This window comes from Psammomys obesus, unplaced genomic scaffold (assembly GCF_907164565.1).
Source record: "Psammomys obesus unplaced genomic scaffold, mPsaObe1.curated_primary_1811, whole genome shotgun sequence".
Lineage (NCBI taxonomy): Eukaryota > Metazoa > Chordata > Mammalia > Rodentia > Muridae > Psammomys > Psammomys obesus.
This window is the reverse complement of record NW_026596079.1, coordinates 38,735,644-38,760,232: the sequence shown is the minus strand read 5'-3', so window position 1 is coordinate 38,760,232 and position 24,589 is coordinate 38,735,644. Positions and strand designations below refer to the sequence as shown.

Genomic DNA, 24,589 nt, shown 5'->3' with positions numbered 1-24,589 from the left:
TCTTAAGATCCTTTGAGTGCTGTTCAGATGCCAGGCACTGTTTGAGTGCCAAGGACCTAGGAGTGGGAAAGGCAGAGGTACCGTTTCCTCTGAGTGCGAGGTGCCGTCAGGGTGACAGCAAGTGCTATGATCAATAGCGTGGTGCTCTGAGGGACCTGGGATGTCACTGTTAGTGCAGACACCCCTCCAAAGCTCCAACCCTTTCTGAAGGGCAGTGGGACTTAATGAAGCGTGCCAGTGGTGGTGAGCAGCGGCATTTTGTGTTTTGCGTCCTCTCTGCTTCATATCCCATCAAACAAACCATGTCCTGCTTTCTTCACTTCCTCCTGCCCCTGCTTTCTGACTAGCAGCTCTAGGCGCTCACGGCACACAGGTCTCACCAACAGTGACCTTTCACACACTGGGAACTGACCGTCTCAGTAGGGAGCTCTTTATGTACCTTGCTTTCCTTGACTGTTCAGGACCATGCTGACCTCACAACCCTCAACAAATCTCTGGCTTGTTTTCCTGGCCAGCTCCCCACCTGTGCCCCGCAGACAGCACATGGGGACCCCCTGTGTCTTCCTGGTCATTAAGGCAGCCCAGGAACTCTAAGCTGGCTCCAAGTGCATTCTCTTCCCCTTGATACGCCATTTCTTCAGGCTCAGATCCCACCTCCCCCATTAAAAGCGAAACAAACTCTCCCAAGGCCAGCTCAGCGTTCAGGAGCTCACATCCAACAGGGAGTTTGGCACCAGGGACCTGTGTAGTAGGAAGAGAAATCCAGTTCCTGAGAGTTATGTACTGTATGAGAGAGCACTGTATGGCTCACATGGACATGAACACCAACATGCACCACACACGCACACACACACTAGAATGAAACTCTTAGCTGGGCTGGAGCCATGGCTCAGCAGTTAAGAGCACTGGCTGCTCTTGCAGAGGACCCAGGTTCGGTTCCCGGCACCCACACAGTGGTTCACCACTGTGGGAGCACAAAGCTTCCAGTGCTCACAGATGGGCACTAGGGGACCAGCAACGTAAGCACACAGGGTTCCTTTTTCAAAGGGAGAGAGGTATAACCTGATTTCTGCCCACAGCGTTGGGAGTGGACACGGCCAACAGCCTGGCGACATTTGTACTGACCCTGTGGCTGAGACCCTCCTGATCCTCCCAGACCCTTTTCCTGAGCTCGCTTTACTCAGTCAATCTATAGAACTGATCGTTATGGAAGATGCCGAGTGTACTTTACAAAGCGTTTAGTAGTCACGTTCTAAACTTTGTTGTTCACATGGGATTGAGTTAATTATCACCAGGAAATGTTTTAGCAAATTGTGCTGTGTGCTAATTTGCCTAAAATAAGCTACTCAAGGTCCTACTCTGAAAGTTTGAACCAACACTGAGTTCTACTGGACTGAACTGCCTTCTTGCCGGGCTAGGGTGCTGGAAGAACTCTTCCCCTCCCCCAACCATCTGTTACCTCTACTGCACAGACTCTGACACCCTCCTCTGCCTTCTGCAGGGGTGTGCACATGCTCCACTCACAAACATACATGCACAGGGGCAATACTCTATACACATGGAATAAAAGTAAGTAAGTCTAGGCAAAACAGACAAAAACCTTCTAGCATCAGTTGGAGGCAAAGATGTCCATGTGAATGCAGCTCTTGGCAGACAAAGCTCTGAGCATGTGGCTGGCTGCCCATGGGGCTTTCATGTCTCCAAAGCTGCACATTCTCCAGTCTCTTTATTGTTCTTGGCAACGTGACCAGACACTAAAGGAACTACCCATTGTCTGGATTAATTCTCGGCTAAGGCACTTCCTCCAGAAGTGCCACCCCCAGTGTCCAGCCAACAATGGTTGGCAATGTGTGGCCCAGTGTAGGAAGGATGGGTGAAACCCACAGGGTTCAAAGAAGAGGGTCAGAGTGACAGTGTGAAGCATATCAGGAAGAGCTTGGGAAGCAAAGGAGTCTCAGGAAAACAGAAGCAAGATGCTAAACAGAGGGAGGGAACAGATGGCAGCACTGGGGAGCAAGAGGGAAGGCTGTTGGTGGCACACTTGGGAGCCCTCCGCAGCCCATGCCTGGGAAAAGGGCAGGGATCTACTACAGCGGCAGGAGAGGTTTCCACAGAGATTTGGCCTGCGGCAAAACCAGTTCATTTAGAAGACGCTCGGGCCACAGCCCTCTTTATTCATTGTATTCTTTTCTTGACATCCAGTCGATTTGAGTTTTAATGCACCTACCACGGCAAGAACTGCTTGCTGGTTGAACGAGACAAGCTCACTGAGAGTAAAATGGGCCTTCCCCTGTACCAGCTCTGTTCTAGCAACATCATCATATCATCATCATATTGAGGCACTCTGCTATCTTCCCTGTGATCTTCTCTCCCTGAGGCTCATGGAAAAAAGTAAAATGTTCTTGTGACACTTGATGAAGCCTAGTAGCTTAAGTCAAAGCAGGTCTGATCTTGCTGTGGAAAGCTAACGGCTGGCCTCTGGTGGAGTTGCTAAGATGGACTATTTCCTTGAGTTGCAGCGTTTAGGACACTGCTTTTAACCCCTGAGAAGGAGGGGAGGAATAAACTAACATGCCTGACTTACTATGCGCCAGACACTATATGTGGCATTGTTTTTAACCCCCACAACTCTGAAAGGTTAAATATCCTTCCACACCTGAGACAATAGAGGCCCACGAGCCATGTCCAATCTGACACAGTAGGCTGTGCTATGGCTGTGTTGGAATTTAAACTTCTGTTTCTTTACCTCCCAGGCCCATGCCCCTCTATTCCATTACCTGAATTATAATGTTGAAGAAGTTAACATGAGCTTCATCAGAGTTCATCAGGCTGTGGGACTGGGTGTTAAAGTTATATTTATAAAACTCTGTGTCTTGGTTTCTCTCTTAACCCAGCTATCACACAAATAATTGAGACACTTTTATATTTGTTTAATAATAAACTTCACAACACAAGACCTGAGCAGTTATTACTCTATTTTAACCCTTTAAGCTACTTTGGTTTCCTCCCAGCATACATGGCAGAGATGTTTGTACTTTGTAACTTCTTTCTTGGTCCAGTTCCTCTCTCCTGATATCTCCAGGAATTCCCTGCTTGCTCTTCTAACTTCTCTCGTGGCTGATAGGAAGTCTAGCTCTATTCTCTCCCCTGCTCAGTGATTGCCTATAAACTGCTTTATTGGCATATCAGGAGACAGTTGGGGAGCAGTGTTTATACAACATTGAGACGGGTGATTCTCAGAACAAGGATTGTAACCAGATATCAGAAATCAGCATATAAATTACACAATAACCTCAGGCCTACAACCAGGAGCCCTTGTCTTTATTTTGGATTATCACCTACAGGACGTTGTCCTTGGCAAACTGCGTCAGTTCCAGTGACTTCAGATGCCTTATTGTGCAAGCAAACACTGTAAGATCACCATGTCCAGTGGTGATATAAGCAGCAATCAATGATTTACACAATTGTGTAAAGCAAGTGGGAATGTCCTAGGGCATTTAGGCAGAGAAACAGACTTTGTGCCTGGGGAGCTCTCTGCCTCTTTCTACCCCTCTCTCCTTCTTCCCCTCTTTTCACTCTGTTTTTGGAGACAAAATCTCATGCAGCCCAAAATGGGTTTGAATTCATCATGCAGCCAGGGATAACATTGGGCTCCTGATCCTCCTGCTTCCACCTTCCTGGGTCTGTGCCACTGTCCCCTGCTTTCCCCTTCTTTCTAGAAGCCTGTCTGCATGTGTCTGCTTTTCAGTTTATTTCTTAGCTGTCTATTGATGACAGGCACTGAGTTAGATTCTGTAGTGAACAAAATAGTCCAGGGCTCTATCTTCTTGAAGTTAAAAATTTTCTACTTGATCCAAGAGTAGAAAGTAAATGGATGACAGCACAGTTCAAAAAGGCTAGACAGGATGTAAAGGTTACAGAGAGACAGAATAATAGAGCCCTAGGCTTAGAAAAATTCCTGGGACATTTCATCAAAAATTACTAAGCATGATTACCTCTGGGAAGGCTCTAAAGACCAGAGCGTGTTACGTACGGTACCCTTCTCTACAGGTTTTTTTTTTTTTAAGCCAAATTTGAAAAAAAAAAAAAAAAAGCTTTATTAAATATTGGCCAGGTTGATGGACACTGGCCAGGTCCATACCTGGATTCCCAGAAAATGGACTCCTTCTCTACTCTTGAGTTTTTGTTTTGTCTTTTAAAACATAACCTTACTGTGTAGTCCACGCTTGCTCTGTAGCCTGCACTGGGCCTTAAGTCTCCTCCCAAGTGCTGATATTGTAAGTGTTCTCATAAGCGCGGCTTACCAAAAAAGTTACATGTTAGTTTTTGTTGTTGGGTTTTGTTTGGTTTTGGGGACAGAGTAAGCCAGGCTGACCTCAACCTCAAGGAGATTCCCCTGCCTCTGCCTCCCGAGTGCTGGAGTTAGAGGGCTACCACACACCACACCCATCCTTTTTTCTTTTTAAACTATAATCATGTATTGCTTTTAATTTTTTTTTTCTTTTTAGACAAGATCTCTTGTAGTCAAATCTGGCTTCAGACTCTCTGTGAAGCAGGAGCTGATCTTGAATTTCTGACCCTCCTGCCTTCACCTCCCAAGTACTGAGACCATAGGTGTGTGCTATCACGTCTAGCTCATGTATTGCTTTTATACTTAAAAATACTAATACTATAGAGAAATCCAAGCAAACAGCATCGAACAAACCACATTTTCAGCCAGCTTGGCTTTTCTTTGTCATCTGCAAAGAATTATGAAGAGGTTTGTACAGGTATATTTGTTGAGTCCAAGCTAAACCAAGAACATATTTATTTCCGTTTGGGGTGAAACGGAGAAAAGGCTGATCAAGTTTTGCTGCAGGCTGGAGTCCAAGTTTCCACAAAACCTCCAACCTGCCCTTCCCTGCACAGGGAATGAGCTGATCGTAGACTTCTGAACCCCAAGGGAGACGAGTCCATCTGGGTTGCAGGCTGCCAGGAAGCTGTTGCAGTCTATCTGGCTACCCTTGAGAATGGCGGCCAGGAAATGACTCTTAATTAAAGAGGCTGCATCAAGGGGACTCAGAGCTGTGACTCACAGAGTTCAGACCTACAGAAACGAAAATGAGACAAGAATAAAAAAGCTGTCAGAAGGAGTGAGAAACAGGAGGTGGCCCATTAACAAGAGTCAATGGTGACAGAGCTCACAAAGAACGTTAGAGGTGAATTAACAGGTAGCTGAGAAAGAAAAAGGTGCCAAATAGGTTTTTCTCATCATCAAACAGAACTGTGAGGTTTTTTTTTTTTTAAGCCAATAATTGCAAAACAGACACTTATTTTTCCTTGTTATTAAAAAGGAGATAGGATATTAAATAGATAGGTTTGCCCGGGTGGTCCTAAGGAACAAAAGGGTTTAATTGTCTTGTGTGTCTCTGTAGCTTTATCCAAACAGAGAGTGGCTTACATCTCAGAGTCTGGACAGAAAAGCTCTGACATTGTGGTTTCTCTTTTTCCTTTTATTTGGGCTTTGGGATTTTATTAATTAATTTTCTCATCACTGCTACAAAATATCTGATAAAAGCAACTTGGAAAAGGGAGGGCTAACTTAGGCTCACAGTTTGAAGCTCACAGTTTGTTTCAGCTCACAGTCTGAGGGATAGGATTTTCAGTGGCAGTAGAGCATGGTGGCGGTGCGGGCCAGCTGGTGGCAGAATCATGGGGTGGCGGGGTCCACTGTGTCTGCAGTCTGGAAGCAGGGACAGACAGGATGGGGGACTGAACTCTAAAACCTTAAGCCCTTCCTCTAATTACACACCTCCTGAACGCTCAAGAACATTCTACAACAGCACTGCTGGCTGGGTGCTAAAACTTTGAGTCTATGGGAACATTTCACATTCAAGACAAACAGACTCTAAAACGCTCATCTGTAACTAGACAGCAGTAGTTAGCAACCTGTATGTCCTCACAGGTATAATGTCTTACACTCCAAATCTTTTTTTTTTTTTTCTCAAGAAAATGTACTTTTTCTGTACTGGAGAGATGGCTCCAGTGGAAAAAGTGCTTGTTCTCAAGCCTGACCAAGTTTTCATTCCCAGAACCCACACGGCAGGAGAGAACCGACCTCTGCAAGCTGTTCTCTGACCTCTACATGTGTGTTGTATCATGGATACCCACCCTTGACCACACACACAGAGAGACACACACAAATGTAAGGCAGGGGTGGAGAAAAAGTAGTCAGTGCTAATAGGTTTGCTAAATTTAATGTAATCACGATAATGGATTTGTATATGGCTGGAAACTTCCTATGGTCATTATTGGAATCAAAACTCTCTCTCTGAGACAGGGTTTCTTGGTGTAGCCTTGCCTGTCCTGGACTCACTTTGTAGATCAGGCTGGCTTTGATCTCACAGATTCACCTGCCTTTACCTCCCCAAGTGCTGAGTCTCTTTTAGAATTACTTTTGCTACTTAATAGCTGGCACAATAGTCATCAATTTCAACAGAGTAAGATAATAATTGATGTGTTTGACGTGAGTTTTCAAGTGAGACTTCTCTTTTTGAAATGAGTCATTTATGCACTAACCAGAGGTTGGTCTCCTTATTGTAAGTGACAAATTTAAGCTTCTCTAACATCTGGGAAACAGGCATTTTCTCTGTTTCTCCCTGCTAAAGTGACACAGTGGGTGGCAAAGGCTTGGCTGAGACTCGGGTGGTGTGGTCCTGCAGTTTGTGCCCTGTGTGTCTACAGCCTGATGTGCCTCTACCTAGGAAGTGGCCTCACTGTACTCACAATTACAGCCACAGCTACTCAACAGCTGCTGGAGAACAACCATTTTGTGGCCTTTGACTCTTTACTCCAGCTTAGAAATTAGGTATCATTCAACTCCTAAAATTTTGCTTAGAATTTTAAAACTTAAATACAGACTGAAACAGGAGCCAAGCAGGAGCTTCGTGGGTAAATGTTGCTGTGGCAGCATGAGGACCCCAGATTAGATCCCAACACCTGGGTAAAGATTGCTGGGCAGTCTGCACATGTGACCTCAGGGCTCGGGGTCTGGGGCAGAGACAAGTGAAATCTCAGCGCCTGCTGGCCAAACAGCTAAAATGACAATCCCTAGCTTCTGGGAAAAAAAAAAACTATCAAAAAAGACGGAAACCAACAGAGAAAGACTCACAAAGCTGACCTCTGGTCTCTGCCCCTGCTCACTAACACATACACGCACACACTTACATACTCACACGTACATGACAGAAATAGAAAAGGGCATTCACTTTTTGTGAATAATCTGTAATCAACCTTAATGAATTGCCTCAACAAACTTCTCAAAAGAAAAACATTTTGCCACATCCATCCTTACATCCTTGAATGTTCTCTTGCTTCCCATCAATCTGAGGGAAATGCTTGTGTCAGGCTGGCTTATTTTAAATATGGCCTCTTTCTCCCTGTTCCCTGGTGACTTTCAAAGCTTTTATGTAACAACAAACCTATGGAAGTTAGATAGAAATGGCCTCACCATCACAGGACCGTTCTTTGCGACACATTCTCATTGTTTTGTTTTGTACCCTGCACAAGGCTGTCTGTGGTTAGCAGTTGTGTTCAAGGAGAAATTCAATGTCAAGTGGAGGATGGAATAACTTCTTAAGAAGTTATGTTTTGAGAATGGATAGATATTAGGTGATAGACGAATGGATGAATAGATAAAGGCTATATAACATGACAGATGATAAATAGGTAGATAGATGATAGATGATATATATATATATCTATCTATATATATCTATATATATATATCTATCATATATATATATGATAGATAATAGATGATAATGTGTAGGATAGTAGATTGGTAGATAGGTATCTATATATGTAGACAGATAAAAGATAGATAGATAGATAGATAGATAGATAGATAGATAGATAGATAGATAGATGATAACCAGACATGTGAAAGAAACTGCATTCTCTGCTTCTGGAAAAAATAAATCCATAAAATCTGTCCTAGTTTTTGAGCTAGTTCAGGCTTGAAAGATCTGAATTAAAACAGAACTCTAAGCTGTATTGACTACTGTTATTAAAGCAAGGGTGTATCAATGGGTAGCATGCTCATCCACCCATCCATCCATCCACCCATTTATGCATCCATCGACCCACCATCAATCTCCCTATCCATACATCTATCTGTTCACCCATCCATCCTTACATTCATTCATTTAGCTATCTATCCATCCACCCATCTGTCCATCCATCTGTTCATCTACCCACTATTTATCCATCTATCCCCACCCATTCATTCATCTACCCACTATCCATCCATCCATCCATCCATCCATCCATCCATTTATTCATCTATCCACTCATCCATCCACCCTCATATCCACCCATCCATTCATTTGTCTACCCATCCATCAATCCATCCATCATCCCTCCATCTATCCATTCACCCATATAACATCCATCCACCCACCATCCTTCCATCCATTCATCCACTCAATCATCCATCCACCCACCAACCATCCATCTATCTATTTATTCATCCAAAATTAAATTGGGGCCTTGCTCTGTCTCATTACTGTGCTAGGCACTGGAACACTGCAAAGAAAATAATAATGTTAGGGCTTATAAAATCAGTAGATAAGACTAAAGATGACAGAACCGAAGCTGTCCTTAAGCACCAGGATCACCAATAAACTATGATCTTAAGTCTGGCTATCTAGAAGCAGATCCCAAGATGATGATTCTTCCTCAAAAAATTGGTTGACACCTGTATCACAGTGAGGAAGTAGGTCAGATCAGAGTTTCAAGTTCACCAAGTTTCAGGTTCTGTTGAGCAGATGTACAGCCTCGCTTTGGTTCTGCTGAGAGCTGTGAGGTGTAGGTAGCGCTTATGGTACTCTTCTCTGAGGCAAGAGGGACAGGATTTTTTATCCTTGGGAATAAGGTGTGACCTCTCTGACACTTCTAGAATAGTTGACACCAATCAGGTGAAGATGTGTGTGTGTGAAATGACTGCTGATTTAGCAGCCAGGACTCAGCAATGGGGAGATGAATGCCTATTCTGAGGGGGACCCAGAGGTTGTCAGCAGCAGTGCTACAGTGCATGGCTTTCGTGTTGGAGGCCTGCCTGCCATTCCAAATGAACACACAGAATGGTTTGTGTTGTCTGGTGCTGCATGCATCCACCATCGGACGCACGTCAGATGACGTGGTTGGCCTGTGCGGTATGAGAAACAAGCTGACTCTCCACATGGAATCATGTCCAGTGCAGGAAAGTTCTCCAGTTGTTACTCTCTTCTCACAGTCTGGGACTGTGTGTCAGGAAGCAGATGCCACCAGTCATCATACAGGATGTTCAACAGGAAGTGCCCGTAGGATCAGTGCTGGTGGAAGGGAGAGGTGAAGCAGGAGCAGGAGGGGGGTGCAGAGTGTGAGACAGCCATGGGGTGCTCTGGGGAGAGATGACTTGCCAGAGCTGTCTACCTCAGGCTGGGGTGATCTAGTGTATGTGTTCCTTTCCTCCTACATTGGATGACCTCTGAAACTGCATCCTTAGATAAGGCTCTCTGAAGCTGAGGCCACCCCTGCAAGGGCAGCTGGAGGCTCTGCAGCTGGCCAGTGGACCCTCCCTGGAATGGGATCAGTGACATAAACCTGGGGACATGACTTGCAGCGTCATCTCATGCTCACTGTCATTTGCAGAAATCAATTCCCTTCATTAAAGCTGTTTTCACATTGTGAGGAATAGAGTAATGGGGCCACATTGAAAAACCTACAGTTTAGTTAATGCTTTTGTGTCTAAAGTTAATTCGAGGCCTCTAATGCAGATCTGTCTTCACCTAAAACTAGACAGTTTTGCATTCTGAGGTTTCTCTTTACTTAACAACAGGTATCGTGGCAAGCGTTTTACATGTTTTATATTATTCAATGCTCACAAGAATCATATGTGGTAGATGATGTTACTCCCTATTTCATAGATGAGAAAATTTCATAGCAGTGAAGCTGCCTGACCCGTGGAGCTACATCATCTGTATTTGAACCACAGTCTAATTCTGAAGCTAAAAAAACTACCAGCTAAGGCCAATCGTGAAAACATTTTCACTACCTTTTACTCTCAGTTAACATACTCATTCATCCATATTCTCTGAACACATCCTATACCAGGCCCTGTGATAGCTTGGTAATAGAGAGTTAACAGAGAAACCCCCAAGAATATCCATGTATGTATGCATGTATCAAGGCATCATAAGTCACCTCCACTAATGTGTGCAATTTTAATTCCTTTATGGAGCATTGAAACTTTTAATTAAGGAAAACCTCTGAAGATGGTCTTATGTGAATGAGTCCTCATAGGTCATTTCCCAGCTTGTCTGTGTGTTTATAATTGTCTCAAGAAGTTAATACAAATCATGTGAACTTTGGATATTTGCCAGGAACTGAATTCACTGTTTCCAACTTTTTGGCAGGCTAAAAGGGACGCTAAACGAATGTCTGCCAGAGAAGTCTCTATTAATGTTACAGAGAACATCCGACAGATGGACAGAAGTAAAAGAATCGCAAAGAACTGCATCAATTAGCAGTGCCTGGATGTAGAAGCAGATGAACTTCTTTGTGGAGTCCAGTCAAAGAATCCTGAGGAAGTGGGCGCCACTTGCTAATCCTGGATGCCTCTGAGCATCTTGAGAGATGGCTTGACCTGGCAACACACCTAAGCTGTGAGGACCTTCTTAGCTTCCTGTTTATCACATACAGAAAATGTATTGAAAAGTCCTGAAATGTTCATGGATTGCCAAACTATGGTCTGTCTGTTTTTCCCTCTGCAGCTTCTGTAGCATGGTCTGCTGTGGCCGTGGCGAGTGGTTACATGGGTCAGTGAACAACACAGAAAGGCAGGAGTGGTAGCTTTGCTGGAACCAGGCTCACACATTAGTGTAAGGCTTTCACAGGAAAGCCCACTCTTCCCTCCTTTCTTTCCAAATACAGCCATCACAAACTTTACTGCTTTCACTGAAGAGATGGCTCCCACCCAGCCCTAGACCCAGAAATATAAGAACCGGAGGAACATAAAAACTCGGTGTGAGATAGATCAGTGCCAGCGTCACAGGCTAACTCCACCAGAGCCTCTGGAGTGTCCCTGAGGGGTGTCCATGACACACACAGACATGTTCCTCTTCTACTTGGAAAGACCTCCCAGGCTGGCCTCCAGACACTGACTCCAGAACCAGAATGTCTCATGTCTGTGGCCATTGAGCCTATCTACAACTCCCTTTGGGACCTAGCTTTGTGGTTTGATTTTGTTTGTTTGTTTGTTTGCTTGTTTTCATAGCTTTCCAGTTTCTTTTTATTCTCATGGCCTTTGAACCTCCAGTCAGGTCATTTGCAATTGTAATCAACTGGACACCACTCACAGGAGGGAAGTGACCTCAGAACACATGACCGTACATGTGATGGCCCTTTGGCCTTGCTGTACACAGCCCCAAGGACTATGCTATTTTGGTATCTGCAGAGTAATTAGTTTAGAAAGGCAGAACCCAGTTGCTGTGTATTCATGTTGACATTAGACTGACAAGGCACTGGATTGGAAAACAGACAGCCAACACAGTAAAATGATGTTCTGATAGGAATCTTCTTCTAGCATTTTTAAACACATCTTCTTGCAAAGTGTAACATAGCATGAATCTGAAAGGACTGCCTGCGTGCTCAGGCTTAGGAAAAGTAGAGTCCAGGTTGTGCCAAACTACCAACAAACTCCATATTTAGCAGCAATAGCAGTCTGATGACATATGACTCAGTCCAAGAGAAGTGACGTAAGCAGGCTAAAATGCAGATGCTCGCCCCTTTCTCAGAAATTATTTCTCCAACACAAGTAGAACTGTGGACTGTGTATTTGTTAGTATTAAACATTCACTGCCAACCTTGTGCCGGCTATGGTAACAGCCGCGGCGGGATGTGGAGTCTGGCCAGTCACGGCTGTACCTTCTGACTGACTACAGGGCGCCTGATACTCAGGAGACTGACGTGGACCCTCTGGCACAGGGCCAGTTATTGCAGTGGACTCTCTCTTTTAGGTTAAAGGTAGCGTTCTGTTAATCACAGATGTATGCATTCGCCTGATCACTGTCCAAGCCTTTGCCACGCACACCAGTTTCCCCAAACCTCTCATCTTGACTCCTTGTCAAAGGGCTTTTAGGGGACTTCATGTTCTGACAACTTAACTAATAAAACAAAAGCAAGCCCGGTGACTCCTGTGTCCTCAGTGGCTTCACTCGGCAGGGGTTCTGCCGCAAGGTTGGCAGCCTCCGATCCTGCGAGTCAAGGGCTTGCTCTCCTGGGCATGCGCGCTGTATTGACATGCTGCTTCCCCACTTGATGCGCTAGCAGCCACGCAAGGCCTGACTCTCTTCCCAGCTCTGCGTTTGCCTCAGTTCACTGATGCACGTTGTTTGGAATTTACCATCTGGAGAAGCTGTCTCTGAATAGACAGCAACACATTCTCACTTTGAGAGGAGAGGGAACGGAGGAAGGGCCTGTGATCCGGTCACACCATTGAAATTTCCATCTGGCAACTTTTAAATGTGTGTTTAAGGCAGGAATGGATTCTTACTCTCCTATCGGGATAACACTTTCCATTTCGGAGTTTGAGTCAATAAAGTCATTAATTTCAAACATATGTGGATGGTTACAGAGAGTCTTTACTGGACCCCTAACTGTATGCACAGCTGTTTAGAATTTTCTTTCTTTAAACAAAGGCGTTTTACATAAGTGATTTCTGTGATTTTTTTTCAATCAGCCTCGTGAATTAGGTGAATTAGGTAAGGGGAATGCAATTAGCTCCAACTTACACTTGCAGAGGTATTTATAGTCTTCTCAGCCAGGATTTGGTGAACTGTGATGCCAGACAAGAAAGTCAACCTCCAGATCAGGGCTTTCCCCACTGTCTGGTGCCTGTCTCAGAATGGTCAGCATAGTTGGACTTCAGCCCTCTAGAGGGAGAGCTGTCATGTATGGAAGCTGAGCCAACCCCAAGCTTAAGAGGACAGGAGGTGATTGATTGGAGAGGGCTTCGATGAGAGAGTAGGGTCTGGCCCAGATCAGCCTTCCGGACAGGGTGAGCCTGACCTTGTATGAGAAGGCACTTGGATTAAGGTCAGGAAGAAAGTTTATGATTCAGGGAAGGCAGAAACTGAACTCCTTGTAATAGCTGCCAAGACATAGAGAGCTGCCTCGGCTGCTGCCCATCTCTGTGGTGCTCCCCGCACCAGACCCGGGTGTACTATGTCAAAGACCTACCAGCCTCCATTTGTGGCCGCTCCCCGGTGTCACAGAAATACCTCCCTCCCATATCTGCTTCCCTAAGCAGGGTTTCCAAGCAGGGGGCTCTCCTGCTGAAGTCAGATAAAAGGCATGCTTTATTCAGCTGTCATGCTGCCCAAACCTTGGAATGCCGTGTACACAGCTCCAGCAGGCGCCCTCACTGAGCACTGCAGACACGCGCTCTCCTTTTCAGATAGTCGTGTGTTCTGTTCGAGTTCATAGTCCCCTTTTCTTCCTGCTGCTTAGAATGTGGAGGTAAAAACTAGAGCAATATTGGTTCACTGGGCTGTCAAGTAAGTGGCTTTGGAAGTCATAGCTGTGCCAAATTGAGAACTAGTTAGAAGCCCGCGTTCCTAATTCCGTGCGGCCTCCCTGTGCCCTGAACTGTATATATGGTTAGACCACTTAGACCACTTGCTTTATTTAATCTACTCTTCCAGGTTGTACTTCACCAGCAAACTAATTTAAATTGGTGTAGAAAGTTTTATCTTTTTTGAAGAACTGGAAAGTCTCTGTCCCTGAGTCCCTCGACACCAAATTTTCTGGAGCTGATGTTGGCACGGGCTAGAACTGGCACCTCCAGCTGGAGACACTCCTACCGCTCATGTGGCTGACACACAGCATGTCTGCATCTGTCGCCTGCCCGAGGGGCATGACTGTGCAATGCCGACTCCAAATACTCCAATCTGTCTTCCCAAATACCTGGCTTTCTTCTTCTTTTAAGGGTCATTCAAATGCAGATCGTCCACTCATCATTTCTACAAGCAGCTAATCTTGAGAAATGTTTCTGAAGAGGCAAATTGTAAATATGATCCAACAGCTAAAATTATTCATTTATTCACTTTCATGTACTGCATTTATTAAAATGCTTCAAGGTGCCAGAAATAAGAAATTATTGCATTTATTTATTTATTTATTTATTTATTTATTATTACTTGCTTGTTGTACTAGGACATTATCTCCATAAGGACAGGGACCAAGTCTATTTCCAATTTCTAGCGCATTGAAGATTTCCAATAAATATAGACTGCATTTTGATCTTATTCACCCCAACCTTCCTGGATCCCTTTTCCACCCCTGCTGGCCTCTTCTTCACCACTATCCTTCTCCTAGTTTCACGTTAAGGCCTTCTTTTAGTGAGACTGTTTGCACAGCATTCTCCAGCCCCTGTCTGTGGCGGTAAGAAAGTGTGCTGCATTAGTGTAGAGAAGACAGCTTCCCTGGGCTTCATGTCCTGCTCTCAGAAGGAAGAGGAGTCAGGCTGTCCGCACGGAACATTTTCTACAGTGCCCTTCACTCCGAATAATCGTTATGCCAAAGTGACATCTCTGAGGTTGCACATTCTATGACTCTTCCTGGCAATTTGGCTAATTTATTAAAATTACACTCTTTCAACAATTCCATTTTGAGCTATATGTGTTACAGACTGAACTGCATAGCCTTCAAACTCAGATGCTGGGTCCTAAATCTGTCTGTACAGAACGTGGTTAATTTGTAGATGGGTGTTAAAAGTGGCGGCTAAGACAAACTGAGGTTATCTGCGGGGCCGTAATCTACTGTAACCTTCATACTTCTACAAAGGAACAGTTGGGGCACAGAGACACACACAGAGGGGAGCCCCATGTGGCACCAGAGGAAGATGCCCACATACAGACCAAAGGACTCAGGTGAACTTCCTGCTGATCTTTTTGGTCTCGGACATTAAGGCTCTCAGTTATGAGAAAATCTCCGTCTATTGAGTCACCAGGGCTGTGAGACCAGCAAACCCGTATAATACCCTAGAGTACCTGAGTGTTTTGTAAGTTGGGTGTGCAGGCCACTGCTCAGTCTTCTGGAACCCCGCTTCCAAGGAAAAAGAGCAACAGGGGACAGGAGAACACAGTTCCACCGGGACTCTGCTGCCCCTACCTCCCCTGAGCCCTTTAGGTGCTCCCCAGCGGTCTTCCAGGCCGCCTGCCTTCCTTGGCGGAAGGACCTTCTCTTGCTTCCCCCAGGCATGGATTTTCAGGTCACTGTTGCTATGGGTGCTTACTCACTGCCTCCCTCATCCCAGCAGCCTTCACTGGATGCCTGCTTCAGGGAGTCCCTCAGCTTCGGTGGGAAATGTAAGAGCTGTGTTTTATATGAGCCCTAGAACTTTCCCAGACGCACTCACCCAGTTACCCCGCAGGTAGCTCGTTTGATAACATACCCTTGTATTGCTTAGTCTCCAGGGGAGGGGCACTACGGGCTTTGAAATGAACACGTTCCTTTTTCCTGTCTCGTTTTCATTACCACGCCTAAACACCATATATTTCAAAGACATGTTTCCACCACTTCTCTCACCAAGCTTGCTTAGACTATCTGAAAAGTCCTCGGTTGTCAGTGTGCAACTCACAGTGTCCTTGAATCTCTGTTTGAATTCAGTGCCATCACAATTAATTTTGTGGTGGAAAAAAAAAAAACCCAAACAGGTAAATGTTCTGTTTTACTTCAGAGATATAAGAAATGTCTTGGAAAGAAATGCCCCCAAAAGATACCTTGGCAGACATCACCAGCTACATGAATTCATATGCCAAGCAGGTAGTAGAAATAAATTTGTAAATCATGAGAAACAGTAAGATCTGAGAAGAAAAATGCAGGTTGTGTTTCAGAGCACTTGATATTAAAACAACAATGATAACAGAAATCCACGGGCTAAGATAAACAAGTATACCAGGATTTTAAAATCCATACTACAGATGAGAGTTGGACCAGATTCATGACTGGTAATATTTGATAACTGCTCATACTTCGTTTTGACAAATATCTTTGCTCTTTGAACTTGTTCTGCCCATTGGAACCACTCTACTTGAACCTGTTCACCACATACTATCTCTTATGAAGACGCCATAGCAAGCACAGGCAAAGAAAGGGGTCCACAGAGAACACACCACACTGTGGGACGGTCAAGACCAAGCCTCGCTCTCCCCAGAGAAGGAAGGTGATTGTACCAGTGGACCCAACTAAAACACTCTAAGCCAACACTGGTAGCCATGCTGCCTAGCTTGTGATGGCTCTCAAGATTCTGGTTAGTAGCTGCTGGAATATGAGCAAGGTCGGCCATTGTTATTGAGTGGTTAGGGCCCCTAGGACCATTTCATTGCTTTTCATTTTCTTCTCAAGCGTTTACCATCTAGTTCTGCTATTCTAACTGAAACTTTATTCTCTAGGGAAGACAACAACACTTTGTAATTGCCAAGTTCGGTGACAAGTCTGACTCCTCACCCTGCTTGGCCTCTCTGTTTCAGTTTCTTGTTCTTCATAACCTCTCCCCTCCTGGGGCCGTTCTAGCTCTGATCCTGTCACTTGCCTCCCCTCCCCACTCTGTTTGCTGCTTGTACCTGTTCCTTAAGTGTTGATAGTCCTCAAGATTTCCTCTTCAGCTTTCCCTCTCTAGATTCTACCTATGTTTAATTTATTTTTCTTTTGTTTACTTTTTGCCTCTGAACAATTTCCTCTGATCCCATGGCCTGAGTGGTTTATGTCCCAAGTCCTCTGTATCCCAAGCTCCCCATGTGCCTGGATGCATTCATTTGCACGGCTTGTGGGGCAAGGAAGCCTTAGGTTGAGCACTAAGCACGGCTATCTCCTGGCCTCTCTTGCACTCAACTTCCACATTATATAACACTGAGTTTTAACTTCAAATTGTGCCCACAACCACTGGCCCCAGGAAATTCTGACAGGCAGCATCAGAAGGGACTTATGCTTAATCATCTGGGGAAATGTGGAAGTAATCAAGGATCTCATACAATTCCTCTACTGGGTCACTTGAGTTCAATGCAGCAATGTTTGGGTGTTTACTGTCAGAATAAATTTTACAGCTTGACTTTCGTAGATCATGTTCTCTTGGCGGGGTTCCATTTACTATAGGAAGGAATGGGCCAGGGATATAGATAAGTGGGTAGAGTTCTTGGCCAGCATGCACAAGGTCCTGTTGTCCGTCTCTAGCTCTAATTTACATAAATTAAGCACTCAGGAAGAACAGAAGGTCACGGCCATCGGCAACCACATAGTAAATTCAAGGCCAGCTTTAACTGAGACCCTGGGAGACGGAGAGACTGATCATTTGGGAAAGTGTCAGTGTCAGGATCTGAGCTCCACCCCAGCACCATATGAAAAGCTGGGCATGGTGGCCTGTACTTGTAACCCAGAGCTGAGAAGGTAAAACAGGCAGATCTCTGGGACTTGCTGACCGACAGCCACTATTGCTAAGCCCCAGGTCAGTGAGAGAGACTTTGCCTCAAAAAGCAAGGAAGGAACTGAAGAGATGCCTCAGCACCTAAGAGCACTGGCTACTCTTCCAGATGACCTGGGTTTGATTCCCAGCACCCACATGGCAGCTCACAACTGTCTGTAAACTCCATTCCCAGCTGATCCAATAACTTCTGGCCTTCCGGGACACCAAGTAGCACAGGCATGCATGCAGGAAAAACATCCATACACATAAGAACAAATAAATAATAAAATAAAAATGAAGATGGCCCCTAAGAAACAACCCCAAAGTTGGACTCTGTCCCTGCCATTCACACACACACACACACACACACACACACACACACACACACACACACTCAAACCCTCTCACCTATGTGCATTCACGAAAAATGATTGCCCTTTCTGATCTAAATATCCCATTGCCATATGCTGAGAAGATAGCTAAAGTTTTGTTTGCTTTTTAAATTTTATTTAATTATCTAAAGGTCATCTCCTTGTCTTCTAATAGACAAAGCAACCGTTCGATGGCCTGCAGAGCAAAGAGTGATAGCCAGAGGCCTGTAAAAACAGACACAACTCGGGCTTCACCTGCAGAGGGCAAATCCAAGCTTGAAGTCTTCCAGCTGTGTGTCCTGGGGCGCATGACGCAGCCTCTGAGACGCACTTCCTTCAATGAAGTAACATCATCGTTTTGAGGGTGTATGGTGAGGATTAAGTGAGATAACAAATGTAGATAATATGGCTTCTGCCACAGGGTAATTATTGCTTCGCATGTCAGGGATCATTCTAGGTGCCTTATACTCTCTATGTCTGATTCAGCAAACAGCCCTGCCCAGGAAAGCCTTACCAGTTCCACTTTACATGTGAGAAAGCAACCTGCAAGCCTCACAGCCACACAGCGAGGAAGCTGCAGAGCTGGGGTTGAACCCACGTCTGCCCATCGATAAAAACCCATGGTCTGTCCACTGGCCTAAGTCAAGGTCTGTTTGCCTGTCTGGCTTGGAGAAAGGCGAGTGACTTCACAGCTCTTTTTACAGCGTCACCCTCTCTGCACTTCCAGCTTGCCAGGGCTAATCAAGGATAAAGCATAGCGCCCTGTATCCAAGCCTGAAGAATCTCACCTTTATTCCTCTTGACTGTCCCCAGCCAGAGCTTTGGAGTCCTGTGAGCCGTGCTGCCATGTTAGTCCTCTGAGGGTAATACTAATAGATTTGGGAAGACGCCCAAGGCAAGCTGTCAGAGTAGGCCTCCACTGTCCCAGAGTGAGTGGAAGCTGAGCTAGGCGGGTTCCAAGGAGAAGTGAAAGCTACTTAGAAAGCTGAGGCAACAGGATCACTTGGAGTTGACGTGTTCAAAACCAGCCTGGGTAACATGAGACTTTATCTCAGCCAAACAAGCCACCATGTGGGCATCTTGAATTAGGCTCTGGGGTTTGAAGGAGCCTCAGCACCCCCCTTTGCTGCCATTTGTAAATTGTTTGGGGTCTCTGTGTTCCTGTTTGCCTGTGCATACAGTGGGGCTCCCAGTCCTAAGTCCTCTTAGATTGGGGAGGACTTAGGAGGATCCAGGTACAGTACTTCGCACTATTTCTTGGCACATTAGAATAAACACAAGACTTATTGCTGAGCTTGATTTAGACAGGAATATTCTAGCTCTCAAAGGAAAATGTACAGAAAGCTGCCTCTCTAAGAACTTTGTTCTTGAAGACCAGTGTACTGATTTTCCAGACACACACTTCCTCCTCAATACAGAACTACCCTTGGGAATCCCTGGGTGGAAAACAAGCGTCAGCCAGAAGCCTTCCTAAGGCTCACGGGCTCAGCTCTGGGTAGAAGCACAGACTCAGGGTGTTTGATGAAGGAAGTTTTCTAGTTGGTTGTGGGCTCTGGAGGGTAGTTCCCCCAGCTGGTAACTAGCAAGCAAAACACAGCTTTGGACATAAAAGAATTGTATGTGAGGCGTTGCAGAGCAATGCACTGAGGTTTTCATAGTGTTCCTTTGCACCAATGAATTGCCCAGAAGCCAGCATCAAATACCAAAGCTGTTCTCCAGGAGAGTAGAAGAGCCGGTCTCACTGGTGTGACATCAGCAATGCCTACGACGGATTCAAGAAATACGGAAGAATATGAATATTCAAAGTAAACCGTTAGCTCCCTTCAAAAAAGCGAACCTTCTACAACAGCTTTTTTTGGGGAAGACTAGAGAGAAGTCTACTAGTTCATGAGCAAAACCAAAGCTCATTTTTAAGACAAAATGAGTGGGCTCTGGGGCCTTACCTTTCCAAAGAAACCTTTCCACACCATCCGGCCTCAGGCCAAGGACATGGGAGTCACATGTATTTGGGCTCAGCTCCCAGCTACTTTTACACACAGCTGTCATGGAGCTTTTTCTCTAACTGATCCTTTAAGATGAGTAGAATGCTCCAGTGATGATGACTGCTCCATGAGCACTGCTCCTTGAAAGGATCTCCTTCATCCCCCAGTGCTCACCTCCTATGCAACGCCCTGGAAGCTGCAAAAGCCCATGGTCTTGAGCCACATACAAATGGGCAGCTTGTATGCTGGCCGATCCACTCTCCTCCATCAGCCTTCAGGTGGAAAAGCAAGCATGTTCCTTCACTAAGGCATCCTGAATGGAGATGAGTGGAAAACCACTGCAATAAACAATGCTTGGAAGAGAAGGTTTTCCCTGACACCTCTAGCACCCTGGGACCCTCTTAGACAACAGACAACCACATAGTCTCTGGAGGTTGCAAATGCCTTAAATTCAGAAGTTTGATTAATTTCAAAGATTCGCTAGCCTGTGTGTGAAACTTCACTTAACAGTGAAGTTTCTCCTCACCTGGCCATCCTGTGGTAGGTGATCAGATCCTTTTTTTTTTTTTTTTTTTTTCCAGTGTGTCTCGCTTTTGGCTCTTTTGAAGTTTGACAAAGGATAGTGAGAGAAGAAATCCAGAGTTGTGGAAGTTCACTGTAACCTCCTAGATTGTCTGATACTTTACGCTTTAGTTTCTTTGGAGTTGTAGTTTTTTTGCTGGTGGTGGTGGTTTTTTGTCGTCGTTTTTTTTTTTTAACCTGGACATTCTTCTGTGGCTGCAGAGACTTCCCCACTAGGCTTCTCTGGCCACTCCATCTCCTGTGGTGGGAGGAATGGGCCCCTTTTCTGTCTGTTGCCTTGTGGCCCGCTCCACATGCCCCTTCAGCTGAGCCCATGGTCTTCCCACAGTGTCATCGTGGCTGCAGTCCCCAGCACTCACCCTGCGCCCAGGGCTCATTACAGCCTCTGCAGAAGAAGCATTTGAGCAGACACTTAGCTGACCAAGAGCCAACTGCACAGGACCTGGGAAGACAGAGTCCAAGTTAGGGTGAGGGACAAGAGCAAAGACTCTGAGCGTGGATTTGAGGGTGAAAGAGAAGGGTGAGGTGAATGGTGATGGGGAGAACAGGGCAGAGGCCAGATCTGGAGCATTTCATGTGCCGAGGCAAAGAGGTAGGTTTTATTTTTAAAAGGTCTTTCTGGCTACTGTTAGAAGTGCTAGCAGATGGATCTGAAACACATCCTAAAACCTACCAAATTTTTCGATTTTGACTTGGAATTTGTACAGAGGACGAATTTAGTAAAAACAATTGGATGGTTAATAGTATCACCCACTGAGAGCAAAGTAGATACATAAGAAGGACAAGCGTGAGAAGGAATGCTCCAGCTCTCTTTGGGCATTATCTGCTTATCTGAGTGGAGATGGAAAGCAAGCAGGTATGAATCCAAGTCTTCAACTTGATCATCAGACAAGGGATGGTCAGGCCTAAAGGCAGACATTTTGTAATATATGATATTCATGCAATGGCTTGAGCTCATCTCAGTAAACAATATACATACCCATCCTCATTCTTTTGGTTTGTTTATGTTTTGTTTTTTTTTCAAGATAGATGTTCTTTGTGTAGCTTTGGCTCTCCTGGAACCTGCTGTGTAGATCAGACTGGCCTCAGACTCACAGAGATCCTCCTGGCTCTGCATCTAGAGCGCTGGGATCAGAGGTGTGTGCCACTATGCCCAGCTCCTTTCTCATTCTATTGAGAAACTCTGCTCGGAAAAGCCAGGTCACATGGTTTCATAGTAAACCAGCCATGGAATCAGGACAGCAGAGAAGTGATTACAGTGAATGGCATTATTATCATCCTCAAAGAAAGGCATTCCCCCCACTTTCTTTGTTTTTTACATGTCCATGAAATACGCAGAGCAGGACTCACTGTGCTTTCCTGCCCACCCTGGAATGATCAGGACAGGAAAAATGATCTTTTATGGTTCCAGACTAGTAACCCTCAAGATGAGGCAACAATCCAAGCTGCTATGGCAGGAATAGGATAGAAGAAGTGAAGAAACAAGGTGCCCCAACTGAGTTCAGTATCACTCCACTGCCCTGCTAGCCTCTGCCCTGGCTAGCTCTCCTCCTCTCTCGCCTGTACCATTTCCTTTCGTGACTGTAAGCTCTACTGCATATCCCTTCTCACTGTTTGCTATTTTTCTCTCTTCCTGATATATTCTCGGTGTCTGGTCCCAGCAAAACATTATCAAGATGTTTTGCTTATCTAGAGGAGCTTAGCTATCCTTCAAATTGTCTAGAAGAAATGCTGGAGGCACCCCTGCCTCCTTTGTTCTTGTGTTTTGTCTCATAGAAGTCCCAAACATCTCTTACATCTGTTTTTCTGTCCGTGTGTCTCGAAGCCACAATCTTAGCTGCTGGGTTTCTACAAAAGTCTCCCCTTCTCTCTACCACACACTCCATGCCTAATTTGGGCACCACACTACTGAGAATATTATGATTACAGTGCAAATGTAATCATTTTACTGGCTGTCCGCTGGTTTTAGAATCACAGATAGCTGGCTTACTGTTTGCTTCAAAATCTGGTTCTTCCCACCTTTAGTTTCCATTGTCAGTCCCTTCTGTGTCTATGGTTCTTTACAGGAGTGGTCCTGGGAAACTGAAGCTTACCTCATGTCTGAAATTGTTCGGTTTGTGGAAATGATTCAGCGGTGAGTGTAATATAAAAGAGTCTCACTTCCTCTCATTTGGACCCCTAACTGCAGCCTCCTTTCCTGCAGCTTAACCTCGCCCCGCTCAGTTCAGCTTGCAGTGCAAGGAGGCTGCCAAGGAAAAAGATGGGGTGTGGTGGCAGTGTTTCTCTGAGAACAAAGAGATAGGATCTCGCTCTGCCACTTTCAATATCTGAACCTCCTTTGCCTCACACGGAAACTGGAAACACTCAATATGCGCTAACTGTCTTAGTTATGGTCTCTGCTGATGTGGTAAAGCACCAGACCAAAAGTAACCCGGGCAGGAGAGGGTTTCTTTCAGCCTGGAACTCTGAAGTCTCTTCATCAAAAGGAAGTCAAGGGAGGGATCTGGAGGCAAGAACTGAAGCGGAGGCTGAACTATGCTTCCCAGCTTGTTCCTCATGGCTTGCTCAGCCTGCTTTCTTATACAATTTTGAACGACCTCCCCAGGGGCGGTGGCACCACCCTTATGGGCTGGGCCCACCTACAACAACCATCAATCAAGACAAGCCCTGCAGAGTGTCTGGATGGAGACATTGTCTCATTGAGGTTGCTATTTCAGGTAACTCCAGCTTGTTTCAAGCTGAACCAAGAAATCAGCCAGCAAACTAACCAAACCCCAACTTTCCCTTCATTTTCAGTAGTTCTCACTGCCTGAATCAACTGACTTCTCAACATGGCAGGTTTTCAGTCTCCAGGTCTCACAAACTTGCACGTCCTTGGAGCAACCAACAGGCCTCTTCCATGTTGCTTGCCTCCTACTCAATCCCCATCACATTCTCTGTGTGGTACAGTGTCCCCTGAGACACCCTTGCCTCCACTGCTACTGGAGCTTTGTTCTTCCAAGGTCCAGCCCCAAAGCTACCTCAATCCTCGGGAAAACATTTTTTTTTTTTTTTTTTTAGGAAAACCTTTTTTATTCTCTCGACCGCCTGTGCTCTCCCTCTATTGAATGCCCTGACTCTTTTCGTACACAGTGCTTGTGAAACCAATGGGTCTGTGCTACAGAAGTGCTTGGAGTCCTCTCACTAATTAGTAAGACGACTTATGGATCAGTTGCCCTCATGAATTGTGTAAGAAAGTTATGTCCCACAGGAAACACTACGCTGCAAATTCTATATGTTCAACAAATGCTTATTAAATTAAGGATACCTATGAGATATACAGCATTATTAGAATTTATGGCCTAAATGTTTACTTTAGATTCCATCAACTAATATGTTCATTAATAAGCCCTTGATGGGTGTTTTAGGGACTGGGGGCATATAGAAGACAGGGACAGAGTTCCAACCTTGAATATCATAGACAGCTGAAGTAAAATGTGGTAAAAACAACAGGAATTGAGCAGAAAACCAAACATGAGCACAACACTTTATCATTCCTGACTACAGTGACATGCTTTGGATGACCCAAAATAAGTCTTTGGAAAACCTCACCAAACCCAGCCACATTAACTTAATAAGGGTTCAAGAAAATATAACTCGTTGAATATATCCTAAGTGCCAAGCAGTGTACATACATTAAATCACAAGTCTCAGGCTTGTGAGATTATAATCCCCACATTGTAATGAGAAACTTGAATTGCCACATACCTTGCATAATGTCATACAAATTACTTGGAAATGTGAGCCTGCTGACTGGCCAGAAGTCTCAGATTCCTAGACAGCAATTAGATAGGACTTGAGGACTGCAGGTCACCTGTCCTCGGCATGAGCATCTGCTCTAGGAAATGGAGAGCTGTCTGGAGCTCAGTGAATTTGCGCCTTAGCAGGAAGGCTCAGGTATCAAAGCAATCAGTGACATTTGGCCTAGCAGAGATAAGACACAGGATCCGAGAGAGGTAGAGTGAGATAGAAAGACAAGGAGAAAGCCGTTATCTTGAAGCCTGAAGACAGGGTTCTTTCTGATGTCTTACCCTTGAGAATACCACCACCTCCATCCAGGAGCTGGAGAAAGGAGTCATTCTTAGTCCAAGATGTTTTTGCTTTTGTTGTTGGTGGTGGTGGTGGTGGCGTGT

General features: G+C 45.2%; 1 protein-coding gene across 1 annotated transcript in view; it reads left to right on the top strand.

The window, feature by feature from the left end:
- Baalc (BAALC binder of MAP3K1 and KLF4) overlaps nt 1–12,212 on the top strand; it is a 67,462-nt gene extending 55,250 nt beyond the window's left edge. The window contains exon 3 of the mRNA XM_055626422.1: nt 10,437–12,212. Within this exon, the coding sequence (XP_055482397.1) occupies nt 10,437–10,547 (111 nt within the window). The 3' untranslated portion in view covers nt 10,548–12,212. The remainder of the gene's footprint in view (nt 1–10,436) is intronic.
- Nucleotides 12,213–24,589: the final 12,377 nt, after the last annotated feature.